Source organism: Hemitrygon akajei, unplaced genomic scaffold, assembly GCF_048418815.1.
Source record: "Hemitrygon akajei unplaced genomic scaffold, sHemAka1.3 Scf000153, whole genome shotgun sequence".
Classification (NCBI taxonomy): domain Eukaryota; kingdom Metazoa; phylum Chordata; class Chondrichthyes; order Myliobatiformes; family Dasyatidae; genus Hemitrygon; species Hemitrygon akajei.
In genome coordinates, this window is record NW_027332039.1 from 383,999 (window position 1) to 396,728 (window position 12,730).

A 12,730-nucleotide genomic window follows, 5' to 3' on the forward strand; every position below is an offset into this window, starting at 1 on the left:
GCTACCTAATTCTACAGGAATGAAACAAAGAAAGATAGGTCTACTCACCCACTTACTTCGCCAAGCACACGGACTTTCTAAACCGTTAGCTAATGTGCCCTGCTGTTCCCCCATCCGTCCAGGCCGATTTGCCAAGGGGAGAAAAAGAGTCGGTGCCTCGCTCTCGCCTCTTCCCATTACCGCCTAAGCCCGTTGAGCCAAAGCCCTACACTCTGCTGCCACCCACTCCGCTGCCCGCTGTATAGGGTGGTCATCTTTTTAAACTCTCGGCACTGTCCTGAGCAGTCTCGCCGTTCTTGTACGCAAAGTTTTTTACAGAACTGCCTTCCTTCAGAATTTAGCTCCCACGCCGCCCTTCTTGTCCCAATCTAAAAAAACACCTTCAGTCCTGTATTCATCAGCCTATTCCACACTGTCCACATGAAATTCAGCAAGGCCTTTGATGTCGATGATAGACCACACTTGGAGCATTGTCTGCATTTCCGGTTCCCGAATATGGGGAGGATGTCATTACACTGGACAGGAGGCTTCAGGAGGATGTTACCAGGACTGGGGGCTTGGGTTAAAAGCAGAGAGTGGATAAGCTTCGGCTATTCAGCTGTAGTGTAGGATGTTCAGGTGTGACCCCTTATCGAGGTAAATAATTAATTAGGAGCTTAAATAACGTTTCTTTTTCAAAGAAATGGGAGTACAGAACCAGAGGCCTCAGATTGAAATTGAAATGGGAAATTTTTCTGAGTGGTCTATCGGGTAACATTCTCAGAGAGAGGGAGGTTGGTAAATTGAATTTGCCCTCAGCCGCTGTAGAAACAGGTAAAAATAAAATATTTTAATATAAATTTGGGCAGGTACACAGATGGGAAATGGTTAGAGGGATGGGAGGGTGGCAAACACACACAAATGGGCCAGAAGTTCACCAGCCGCTGGCTCAAATTTTTTCACATCTGTTTTAAATAGATCCCCGTGTATTTTGAGGCTGTGCCCTCTTGTCCTAAACTCCACCACCAGGGGAAACATCCTTTCCACATCTACACTGTCTAGGACTTTCAACATTCGAAAGGTTTCAATGAGATCCCCCCCCCCCCCTCATCTTTCTAAATTCCAGCGAGTACAGACACAGAGCTATCAAAGCCTTTTTTGGACGATAACCCTTTCATTCCTGGAATCATCCTTATGAAATGAACCTTCTGCAATGCCAGCACATCTTTTCTTAGATGAGGAGCCCAAAATTGTTTACAATACTCAAGGTGAGGCTTCACCAGTGCCTTATAAAGCCTCAGCATCACATCCCTGCTCTTGAATTGAATGCTATCTAAACCCCTTGAACTGAATGCTAACATTGGATTTGCCTTCCTCACCACTGGCTCTACCTGCAAGTTAACCTTTAGGGTGTTCTGCAGAATGACTGCTAAGTCCCTTTTCATCTCAGCTTTTTGGGTTTTCTCCCCATCTGAATAATAAATCTGCACATTATTTCTACGACCACAGTGCATGACCATGCATTTTCCAACATTGTATATCACTTGCCACTTTCCTTCCCATTCTCCTCATTCAAGTCCTTGTCCAGCCTAACTGTTTCCTCAACACTACCGGCTCCTCCACCAATCTTCGTATCTTCTGCAAACTTGGAAACAAAGCCATCTACTCTAGAACAAGAGGGTATGACTTCATGATTGAAGGACGTCCTTTTAAAACTGAGATGTGGAGAAATTATTTTAGTCAGTGTGTGGAAAATCTGTGGAATTTGTTGACAGAACTGGCTGTTAAGGCCAAGTTATGTTTAAGGCAGAGATAGATATGTTCTTGATTAGCCAGGGCATCAAAGGGTATGGGGTGAAAGCAGGGGAGTGGGGATGACTGGAAGAATTGGATCTGCCCATGACTGAATGGTGGAGCAGACTCGATGGCCCAAATGGCCTACTTCTGCTCCTATATCTTATCGTCTATTCCATCAGCAAAATCTTGATATACAGCATAAAATCAAGGTGTCCTAACATTGACCCCTGTCGAACACGAGTCACTGGCAGCCAACCAGAAAAGGATCCCTTTACTCTCATTCGCTGTTTCCTACCAATCTCCAATGTTCTAACCATGCCTGTAACTTTTCTGTAATACCTTGGCCTCTTAACTTGGTTACCACCTTCATGTGTGGCACATTCTCAAAGGCCTTCCGAGATTCCAAATATACAACATCCACTACATCCCCTTTATCTATCCTGCTTGTAATCTCAAAGATTGCGAACAGGTTTGTCAGGCAGGATATTCCCTTAATGAAGCCATGCTGACTTATTCTATCTTATACAGTGTCACCAAGTATTCCAAAACCTCATAATTAACAATTGACACCACCTTCTTCACAACCACAGAGGTGAGGCTAACTGGTCTATAATTTCCTTTCTGTTGCCTTCCTCCTTACTTAAAGAGTTAAGTGACATTTGCAATTTTTCAGTCGTCTGGCACCAGTGATTTTTGAAAGATCATTTGAATTGCCTCCACAATGTCTACTGCAACCTCTTTCAGAACACTAGGGTGCAGTTCATCTGGTCCGGGTGACTTATGTACCTTTAGGTCTTTCAGCTTTTTGAGCACCTTCTTCCTTGTAACAGTAACTGCACTCACTTCCCTTCCCTCGCACTCTTCAACACCGGGCACAGTGCTCGTGTCTTCCACAGTGAAGACTGATGCAAAATATTTGGTTTATCTGCCATCTCTTTATCCCGCGTTGTTATATATCCAGCCTTATTTTCTAGCTGTCTTATATCCACTCTCATCTGTGTTTTCTTTTTTTACAATATTTGAAAAACAATTTGATATTGTTTGCTAACTTGTTTTACAAAGACAGGTGTGTAAAAAGGGCCTGAGGGATCATTGGAGACCTGAGTCAGCCCAACCAGAAACTGTATGAGTTGCTACCATCCGGGATACGCTACCACAGCTTAAAGGCCAGGAGCAACAGTCTCCGAGTACAGCCTCTTCAACCAGGCCAGCAGACTGATTAACTCATGATGTATTTCTGTATTTCATCTGTATTTCTATGTTATATTGACCAGCATGTTATACATATAATTCATCATAAATTACTATAAATTGCACATTGCACATTTACATGGAGACGTAACGTAAAGATTTTTCATCCTCATGTATATGAAGGATGTAAGTAATAAAGTCAATTAAATTCAAATCAATTTCTTGTTTATTTTTTCCCACCCAATCATCCTTTTAGTTTCTCTCTGTAGATATTTAAAAGCTTCCCAATCCTCTGTCTTCCTACTAATTTTTGTTTAGTTGTATCCCCTCTCTTTTTCCTTTACATTAACTTGTCTTCCCTTGTCAGCCACGGTTTTACTATTTTGCCATTTTAGTATTTATTTATTTTTGGAATACATCTATCCTTCACCTTTCTCACTTTCCCAGAAACTGACACCATTTCTGCTCTGCTCTCATCCCTGCCAGCATCTCCTTCCAATTTGCTTTGGCCAACTCCTCTCTCAGACCACTGTAATTTCTTTCACTTCTCTGAAATACTACAATGTCAGACTTCACTTCTCCTTATCAGATTTCAAGTTGAACTCAGTCATGTTGTGAGCACTGCTTCCTAAGGGTTCTTTTAACTACTCACCTCTGGTTCAATACATAACACCCAATCCAGTAGAGCTGTTCCCCGAGTAGGCTCAACGACTAACTGCTCTAGAAAGCCATCACATTGCATTTAACAAACTCACTCTCTTGAGATCCTTTCCCAACCTGATTTTCCCAATTGCCCTGCATGTTGAAATCTCCCATGATTATCATAACATTGTCCTTTTCATCAGCCTTTTCTATTTCCAGTTGTAATCTGTGGGCCTCAACCCACTGACTGTTGGGAGGCCTGTATATGACTGTTGTCAGTGTCATTTTTACTTTTGCAGTTCCTTACCTCAACCCACAAGATTCAACATCTTCCAATCCTATGTCACATCTAGCTGCTGATTTACCAGCAGAGCCACTGCACCCCCTCACCCGACGTTCCTATACCACCGATACATTGTGTAACCTTGGACATTCAGCTCCCAACTACAACCATCCTTCAGCCACGTTTTCGTGATGGCCACAACATCATAACTGACAATCGGTAATAGTGCAACAAGATCATCCACCTTATTTCTCATACTCCATGCATTGAGATATAACACATTGTGTACTGTATCTGCTACCCTTTTTAATTCTGCATCTCTAATGCACTGATACTCACCCTGCTGGCTGCAAATTTCTCTTTTCATTTGTCCGCCCTACCTGACAGTCTGACTGCACGCGACCTTTGCATTTTTACTATCAGTCCTAGCCCTTCACTCCAGTTCCCAACCCTACCCCACCACCAAATTAGTTTAAACCCTCTCCAAAAGCTCTATCAAACCTCTCTGTGAAAATATTTTTCTCGCTCAGATCCAGGTGCAACCCATCCTTTTTAATCAGGTCATTCCTCCTCCGGAAGAAATCCGAATGATCCAAGAATCTGAAAACATGCCCCCTGCACCAGCTTCTCAGCCACGCTTTAATCTGCCAAATTGTCTTGTTTCTACCCTCACCAGCACGTGGCACTGGCAGCAATCCAGAAATTACAACCCTGGGGGTGCTGCTTCTGAACTTTCCACCAAGCTCTCCAAATTCTATTTTCAGGACCTCTTTGCTTTTACTTCCTGTATAATTGGTCTCAAAATGTACCAGAATATCTGGCTGTTTACCCTCACTCTCCAAAATGCTGCAGACACGATCTGAGACATCCCTGACCCTGGCACCTAGGAGGCAACATACCATTCGGGTGTCCCCTTCACATCCACAGATTCCCCTGTCTGTTCCCCTGACAATTCCGTCCCTTGTCACTACAGCTCCCCACTTCTCCATCTAACATCAGTGAGGGTTGCGGGTTCAGGAGGGGGTGGGGTGAAGCCCTGTGTCAGTCAGAGTCTGCACTCACAGCGCACGAAGGACTTGTGTATTTTCCTGACAATCCCTGTCACCACACTGATACCCGCTTTTATTCCTACAATATCATCAAGTCAGTATTAAATTCCCAGCTCCTGTGGTAGGATTCAAATTCATGTCTTGGCGTGTTAGTGCAGTGTGTCTGGAATCAGGACACAGTGGTTCATTTGCCAGTCCCGTCTATTGGTTGTATTGTGGCCCTGTGCTGGTGTGTTCAGGGGTCTGACATCTCCAGCTGACCATGTGATAGTGATGCCTCCCAGTCGGTGGGGTTGATGTGAAATAAACTTCAGTTCCCCTTCAGTCCATTATCACAGCCAATCCTTGCATCAACTTATAACTTAATTGTGTCTCATAAATAAGTAAAAATGAATCTTTGTAAGTTTTACCTCGGTTAATAGCATCAAATGTTTCTCTCAGCACTGTGTTCAACAAATAGAGGTGATCGAATTTTTCAACTGGTAGGGCCTCATCTGTCACTGACAATTCCTGGACATCATCACTGATTCTGTAAATATTAAACTGCTGGTGATAAACTGCAATTTTGAAGTATTTTACAAATCCATAGAGGGTTTCAGTAAAGACCCTGTCCTACCTCCTGTTCTGACGAGCTTCCTCCTGAAATAAATAAACACACAAATCTGATTAGACTTGGACTTACTGTCCACATCTTGAATTTCATCCAAATCATTACAAGATGTTGAAAATTCCCACTCCCGCAGTCACAAACACACACCAGCAATACAGAACCACGGGGTAAATTACAGGAAAAGTTTCTGAAAGTTAGACCATTACTGAGAGGATGGAACTGACAGGAAAGACAGGACAGGCTGTGCATTACCATCTGGATAAGGCGTCAGAATGATAAAATGGAACAATTTAAGATTAGTGATGGATTTGCTTGCGCGAAGGTGGAAAAAGTACCTCATTATGGCGAACACGAGAGGACACAGGTGCTTGGAAGTAGTACGGAGGAGATGTCGGGTAAGTGTTTTGGAATGGGTGGAATGAGCTGCCGGCAACGAAGGTGAAGGCGGATGCGATAGGGTCTTTCACAAGACTCCTACACAGGTACATGGAGCTTGGAAAAATAGAGAGCTATGGGTAACTCGAGGTAATTTCTAAAGTCAGTAGATGTTCGACACAGCATTGTGGGCCAAAGAGACTGTATTGTGCTGCAGGTTTTCTTTGTTTCTATGTTTCTATTTATGGGGAGACCTTCAGCCAAAGATAAAATGCCAGGAGGTTTTAATAAATCCCACAAGAAATTTAGTGAAGAGGATGTGGAACTCCGTGCCACAGGAGTGGTTGAAATGGAACATCAGAGATTGAATGTAATGGGGAGGCTGGATAAACACGTGAGGGACCAGGGAAATTGATAGAAGATGGACCTAATGCCCTGCTCATGACAGAAAATGGGACACAATCCCATGTAAAACTTATCCAAAAAAGTAGAGACAGTGAAAGTTTCCGTAATCTGACGACTGAAGGGCCTGTATTGTGCTGTAAGTTTTCAATGATTATATTTCTAAGTTTCTAATGTGAAACATAAACGAAAAATTAAAGAAACATGGAAAGTTTCCCTAATCTGACGGAAACCGGATATGGAGGATAAGTCTGATGTGTGGGTCAAATTCTTTGTTCTCACTGATTGACAAAGAGATCCTCACACCCACCGCACCAGACACACTCACAGCCTGTGATTGGAACTGGGTGTTAATGAGAGTGTTAGAGGATATTAATGTGGTAATTAAGGACACAATCAGCAGCTCTGTGTTATGATCAGAGTAAATCATTTCAGAGAAGATTGCATTCTGTCCTGGGATGTACAGAAGTTGTGGAATTCCAGTTTTGGGACAACAACAACCCTGAATAGTTGCATCAATTGTCTGGTGAGAAACACTTTACTGCAATTTGTAAATGCTGTGTGTAAGAGCAACACGTCTGTTTTCTGTCTACATTGTATTCTGAGTTACGTGTTTATTACGAAAACCAGTCAGGTGAGTGGGGACATGGTAAAAGCGAAGGGAATAAGTTACGTATGCGTACTTTGTTCTGGGCTGTTTTGAGCCTGGGACTGGCAGATGTCATATCTTTTGTTGACAGATTAATTGCAATTTAATTTATGATTAATTATGCAGAAAATTCATCGCTTAAATATTGTATGGTGCTGATAAAGGATCAAATATCTGTCTCTGACATTTTAGAATGTCATTAGCGGAGTGATTGGAGGTTCGTCATGCAAGGAGAACACTCTGTGTGAGGACACCAGCAGCGGTAATTGATTTGGTAGAATTGGCCGCTGTGCTGTGTTTAGTTCAAATATACCACTGTTCATTTAGTTCAATTTGACAGAAATAAATTGAAATGTAATCCCTCACCTTGAGAAATATCACACCATCTTTCTGATCCATCTGTTCCTTTAACTTTGAGATTTCCTCCTGAATAATCCTTATATTCTCTTGAATCTTAAGAAGATTTTTCTCCATTGGATTTAGAATCCTCGCCTCTTCTTCCCTGACATCCCTGAGTAAGCTCTGCTCTTTCTCAGTGATAATCTGGTGCAGTTCAGCAAACTGGGATGTGATGTGGGACTGAACGCTGTGTGACTGTTTCTGTCGAATGAAAGGTGAAGATTAGTTTACTGCATTGCTGTGTTGTATTTCCTTATGACATTAAGGTGACCATTCGGTCCATTGGGGTCCATACTACTTCTGAGACATTCCCGTCAATCCCATTCCATCAAGTTTTCCTGAAACCTATTCTCCCTCATTGACCCATTAACTCCCACCTGATTCACACACACTCTCCATCACCTTCACAGGGTTAATTGTAATTAACCATTTAACCAGCATGTTCTTGGGATGTGTCTAAAACCGTCATGGCCACAGGGAGAGCATGCAAACTCCACACAGACAGCAGCAGAGGTCAGGATCGGACCCAGGTCACTGGAGCTGCGATACTCGGCTACTCTGCATTAAATGGAGCAAAACTCGACAGTAGTATCAGAAATTCCGCTCAGGAAGCCTCACCCGAACTCCGGAAATCTTCTCTTTCTGTTGCTGCTCCTTTTCCTGGAAGTCTGATTTCTTTTTTGTGAGAGAGTCTAAGGAAGATTTCAGCTGATCCTGGAAGTCCGAGAGTGAAGGAAATAGAAACAAAGATGCATCAAAAGAAACAGGTGATCAAACCCGATTATCACACAAAATGCCGGAGGAACTCTGTGAGTCAGGCAGCATCTATTCAGGGGAAATAAACAGTCGGTGTTTCGGGATGAAACCCTTCATCAGGACTGGGAAGGAATGGGGCAGAAGCCAGAATAAAAAGGTTGCAGATGAGAACCAGCTGACAGGTGACGGGTGAGACAACGTGAGGGGGAACGTGGCGGGGGGTGATGAAGTGAGAAGCAGAGAGGGGACAGGTGGAAGAGGTCAGGGCTGTAGAAGAAGGAATCTAATACGAGAGGACAATCGACCATGGAAGAAACGGGGAGAATTTGGGGCTGTTTGGTGGTGAGGCAGGTGTTGGTAGGAGTCCGGTGTAGCACTTGTCCCGTTTGCAGGTATCGGTGTCAGGAGGGAGATCAGTGGGGAGGAGCGAGTGGATAAAAGGGAGTTGTGTAGAGAGCGATCCCTATAGAGCGCGGAGAGTTGTAGTGGTGGAGGGTGGGAGTGGGCCTGTGCTTCGTGGTAGAATCCGATTGGAGATGGCGAACGGTGGGGGGATGATATGTTGTTTATGGAGGCTCGTGTCGTGGACAATAGACGATGGGGTGAGAATCAAATTCGAGTTAGTTTTACCTTGTAGAGTGTAACAGCTTCTTTAATCGGCATGAAGCGGTGCTCTCTGTGTTCCTGCGCAACCGCACAGATCACACAGATCAGTGTCTTGTCCGTTTCACAAAACAGCTTCAGTTCTTCCTCATGTTCCTCGCAGTAAAGTTTACTTTCCTTCCCTTTCGGATTCAGGTTTATATTTCGAGCTTTTTCAGCCAGATTTGCTAAGGCCCGATTCACCCTGAAGCTGCGGTCAGCAAGCACCTCTCTACATTCCGGGCAGGAGTTTCTCTCCTCCCTTTCCCAACACCGTGTGATACAACAGCGACAGAAGTTGTGTCCGCACTCCAGTATAACCGGATCGGTGAAGAAATCCAGGCAGATGGGACAAATTGCCTCCTCGGTCCAACTCTCGGCCTTTCTTTTCGAAGCCATGTTAACTCCCGGCACTTCCTGATTCAGAATGCTTTCACTTTCGGGGAGATGCTGTTCGCCTGCAGTACCGCGATTGTCCACTACGCGCGCTGCAGACTCAGGGAACGAATATTATGTCACTGCGTATGTTCAGTGGGAAAGAATTGTGGCTATTTCCATATCAGCGTGGGATCAGAAACACGTTAAGTAGTTCCTAGCAGAAATAAAAACTCGGCCATGGACTGCCTAAGCCCGACTACGAACGGAGGAGTGTTGGGCATGGGTCTAGCAACCCCATCCCGTAAAAGCCCAGTGCGACAGAAACGTCAACTAAATCTCTAAAGGTCTCATCCCTGGGATCGGAAGGACGTTCCGCTGGAAGACGATTGAATCGTGTGGATAGAGGGGAGCCACAGGCCCGATCAAATCACGGCCCTGGGCAGAGGAATCTGCCGAGCTTGTGTCCCGGTGGCGTGATGGGCTAAAGAAGAAGCAGAACAGAAATGAAAACGGACAGAAAAGCCTGGTTCAGTCTGAGGCAGGACTGAAAGGGGCAAATTCAGAAAAGAGAGGCACAAGAGACTGCAGATGCTGGAATCTCGAGTAGGAAACATGATGCCAGAGAAACTGAGCAGTGAACTACTGGGGTACCGCAAGGCTCAGTGCTGGGACCCCAGTTGTTTCCAATATATATTCAGGACTTAGACGAGGGAATTAAATGCAGCATCTCCTAGTTTGCGGATGACACGAAGCTGGGCGGCGGTGTTAGTTCTGAGGAGGATGCTAAGAGGATGCAGGGTGACTTATATAGGTTAGGTGAGTGGGCAAATTCATGGCAGATGCAATTTAATGTGGATAAATCTGAGATATCCACTTTGGTTGCAAGAACAGGAAAACAGATTATTATCTGAATGGTGGCCAATTAGGAAAAGGGGAGGTGCAACGAGACCTGGGTGTCATTGTACACCAGTCATTGAAGGTGGACATGCAGGTACAGCAGGCGGTGAAAAAGGCAAATGGTATGTTGGCATTCATAGCAAAAGGATTTGAGTACAGGAGCAGGGAGGTTCTACTGCAGTTGTACAAGGCCTTGGTGAGACCACAGCAGGTTTGGTCCCCTAATCTGAGGAAAGACATTCTTGCCATAGAGGGAGTACAAAGAAGGTTCATCAGATTGATTCCTGGGATGGCAGGACTTTCATATGAAGAAAGACTGGATCGACTAGGCTTATACTCACTAGAATTTTGAAGATTGAGGGGGGATCTGATTGAAACGTATAAAATTCTAAAGGGATTGGACAGGCGAGATGCAGGAAGATTGTTTCCGATGTTGGGGAAGTCCAGAACGAGGGGTCACAGTTTAAAGAAAAAGAGGAAGCCTTTTAGGACCAAGATGAGGAAAAAGTTCTTCACACAGAGAGTGGTGAATCTGTGGAATTCTCTGCCACAGGAAACAGTTGAGGCTGGTTCATTGGCTATATTTAAGAGGAAGTTAGATATGGCCCTTGTCGCTGAAGGGATCAGGGGGTATGGAGAGAAAGCAGGTACAGGGTTCTGAGTTGGATGATCAGTCATGATCATGCTGAATGGCGGTGCAGGCTCGAAGGGCCGAATGGTCTACTCCTGCACCTAGTTTCTATGTTTCTATGTCAGGCAGAACCTGTGGAGAGGAATGTACAATCGACTTTCAAGGTCGAGATCATTCATTCCGAAATGTCGATTCTCCATTTCCCTCCACAGATGCTGCCTGACCCGCTCAGTTCCTCTAGCCGCTTGAATTTGTTTTCCTCCGGGTTTAAGAGAGACAGACTAGGCTGTAAAACCAGGGTTAAGTAAATATTTAAAGCAGCTATTAAATCAGTTCATGCTGTCAGGCTCCCGATGGTTAATCCCCTATCGTGCACCAATTTCAGCTCCAGACATTATCTGAAAACCCCGTCTCCATGTCCAGACTCCATATCAGAGCTCCGTGTCAAGATTCCTCCTGCTCGCTGTTCAAAGTTCACGTCTGCGCAAGCATCCCAACTCAATCTCCGTGCCTGAGTCCTGCACTTGGGTTCTCCTCAGTCGCTTTGAGTAACAGAACGAACTGGCCATTTCCGTGCTACCTGTTCCCTTCGGCCAAAAGGGAGGGCTCACCAGTAGAAAGGAGAGTCAGACAACATTCCCTTCCGTCCCCCAAACCCGGATGCAGATCCAAGCTACTGTAAACTACCACCAACAGCCCCTGTCTCTGTCCGCCTTGGTGGACTCCGGTGCCGAGGGGAATCTGTTGGATGAAGGCACAGCTTCCCGGGCCGGAATTCCTCGGGAGCCGTTGAATACCCCTCTGGAGGCCCGGGCACTGGACGGAAGACGTCTGGCCCGAGTCACTCACTGAACACCACCACTGTCTTTGGTTTTCTCTGGGAACCATCGGGAACAGGTACAATTTCACCTAATTTCCTCTCCTCAAGCTCCTATAGTTCTTGGGTACCCCTGGATAAGCCGCCATAACTCCCACATTGATTGGTCCACTGGGAAGATAGCCGGCTAGCGTCCGTTTTGTCACTCCGCTTGTCTACAGTCGGCCCTTTCTCCTGTAAAAGCCACCGCGACCTCGTCTGCCGCTGAACCCAGCGGAGTACCACGACCTGGGGCAAGTGTTTAGTAAGCACCGGGCCCCTTCCCTGCCTCCACTCCGACCATACGATTGTGCTATTGACCTTCTCCCCGGAGCTCCTCTCCCCACCAGTCGGCTCTATAACATGTCCTGACCAGAGAGGGAAGTAATGGAGGATTACATCAGTGAATCTCCCCGGCGGGCATTATCCGACCCTCCTCCTCGCCGGCGGGCGCAGGGATCTTCTTTGTGTGGAACAGGGTTGGTTCACTACGTCGTCCATCGACTAGCGAGGCCCAAATCATAAACCATAAAGAACAAGTATCCACTGCCCCTCATAAACTCCACTTTCCAACCACTTCACGGAGCCACCATCTTCTCCAGGTGAGACCCACGAAGCGCCTGCCATCTGGCCAGAACAAGGGAGGGAGACGAGTGGAAAACGGCATTTAATATCCCTCCAGCCACTTCGAAAACCTGGTCATGCCATTTGGCCTCACCAATGCCCCCGCTGATCTTCCAAGTCCTGATTAACGATATCCTAAGCGTCTTGATTAACCGTTTTGTGTTTGTTTATCTGGATGACATCCTAATCTTCTCCAGCAGTTTCCAGTTCATGTCCGTCAGTTGCTACAGAGGCTTTGGGAGAACAGATGATTGGTTAAAGCTGAGAAGTGTGACTTCATCTCCTGAGGGAACATCACCGAGAGCGGGCGAGTGAGAGCGGATCCCGAGAAGATCCGGGCGGTGGCGGAGCGGCCATGACCCACGACACGCAAGCAACTCCAGCCATTTCTGGGCTTCGCGAACTCCTGTCGCCGGTTCATCAGGGAGTATGGTCGGGTGGCGGCGCCCCTTACCCACCTAGGACCCCTTTTCATTGGGACCCCGAAGCTGACTCAGCGTTCTCAGAGCTGAAGAGGCGTGTCACCTCCGCTCCCATCCTGGTCCAACCAGACCCCTCTTGTCGATTCAT

At 45.8% G+C, this 12,730-nt stretch overlaps 1 protein-coding gene and 1 long non-coding RNA gene across 2 annotated transcripts; both read right to left on the reverse strand.

The window, feature by feature from the left end:
- Positions 1-5,398: 5,398 nt before the first annotated feature.
- Positions 5,399-7,474, reverse strand: LOC140724023 (uncharacterized). Its single transcript, XR_012098024.1, has 3 exons — positions 7,344-7,474; positions 5,558-5,580; positions 5,399-5,470 (listed from the first exon to the last, which is right to left on the reverse strand). It is a non-coding gene; the product is annotated as an uncharacterized lncRNA (long non-coding RNA).
- A 493-nt stretch (positions 7,475-7,967) lies between these two features.
- On the reverse strand, positions 7,968-9,349 carry LOC140724027 (zinc-binding protein A33-like). The gene is made up of 2 exons (XM_073038514.1): positions 8,763-9,349; positions 7,968-8,090 (listed from the first exon to the last, which is right to left on the reverse strand). Exons 1-2 carry the CDS (start codon positions 9,171-9,173, stop codon positions 7,968-7,970), a joined length of 534 nt encoding a protein of 177 aa, XP_072894615.1. The 5' UTR covers positions 9,174-9,349.
- Between the last annotated feature and the right edge of the window lie 3,381 nt (positions 9,350-12,730).

Bases quoted from the DNA above. Each gene is read 5' to 3' on its own strand.
- LOC140724027 (XM_073038514.1), bottom strand. From the start codon at position 9,173: ATGGCTTCGAAAAGAAAGGCCGAGAGTTGGACCGAGGAGGCAATTTGT. The intron at 8,091-8,762 runs GTAAAACTAACT...TCGGACTTCCAG, and splicing joins AAGCTGTTACACTCTACAAG to GATCAGCTGAAATCTTCCTT.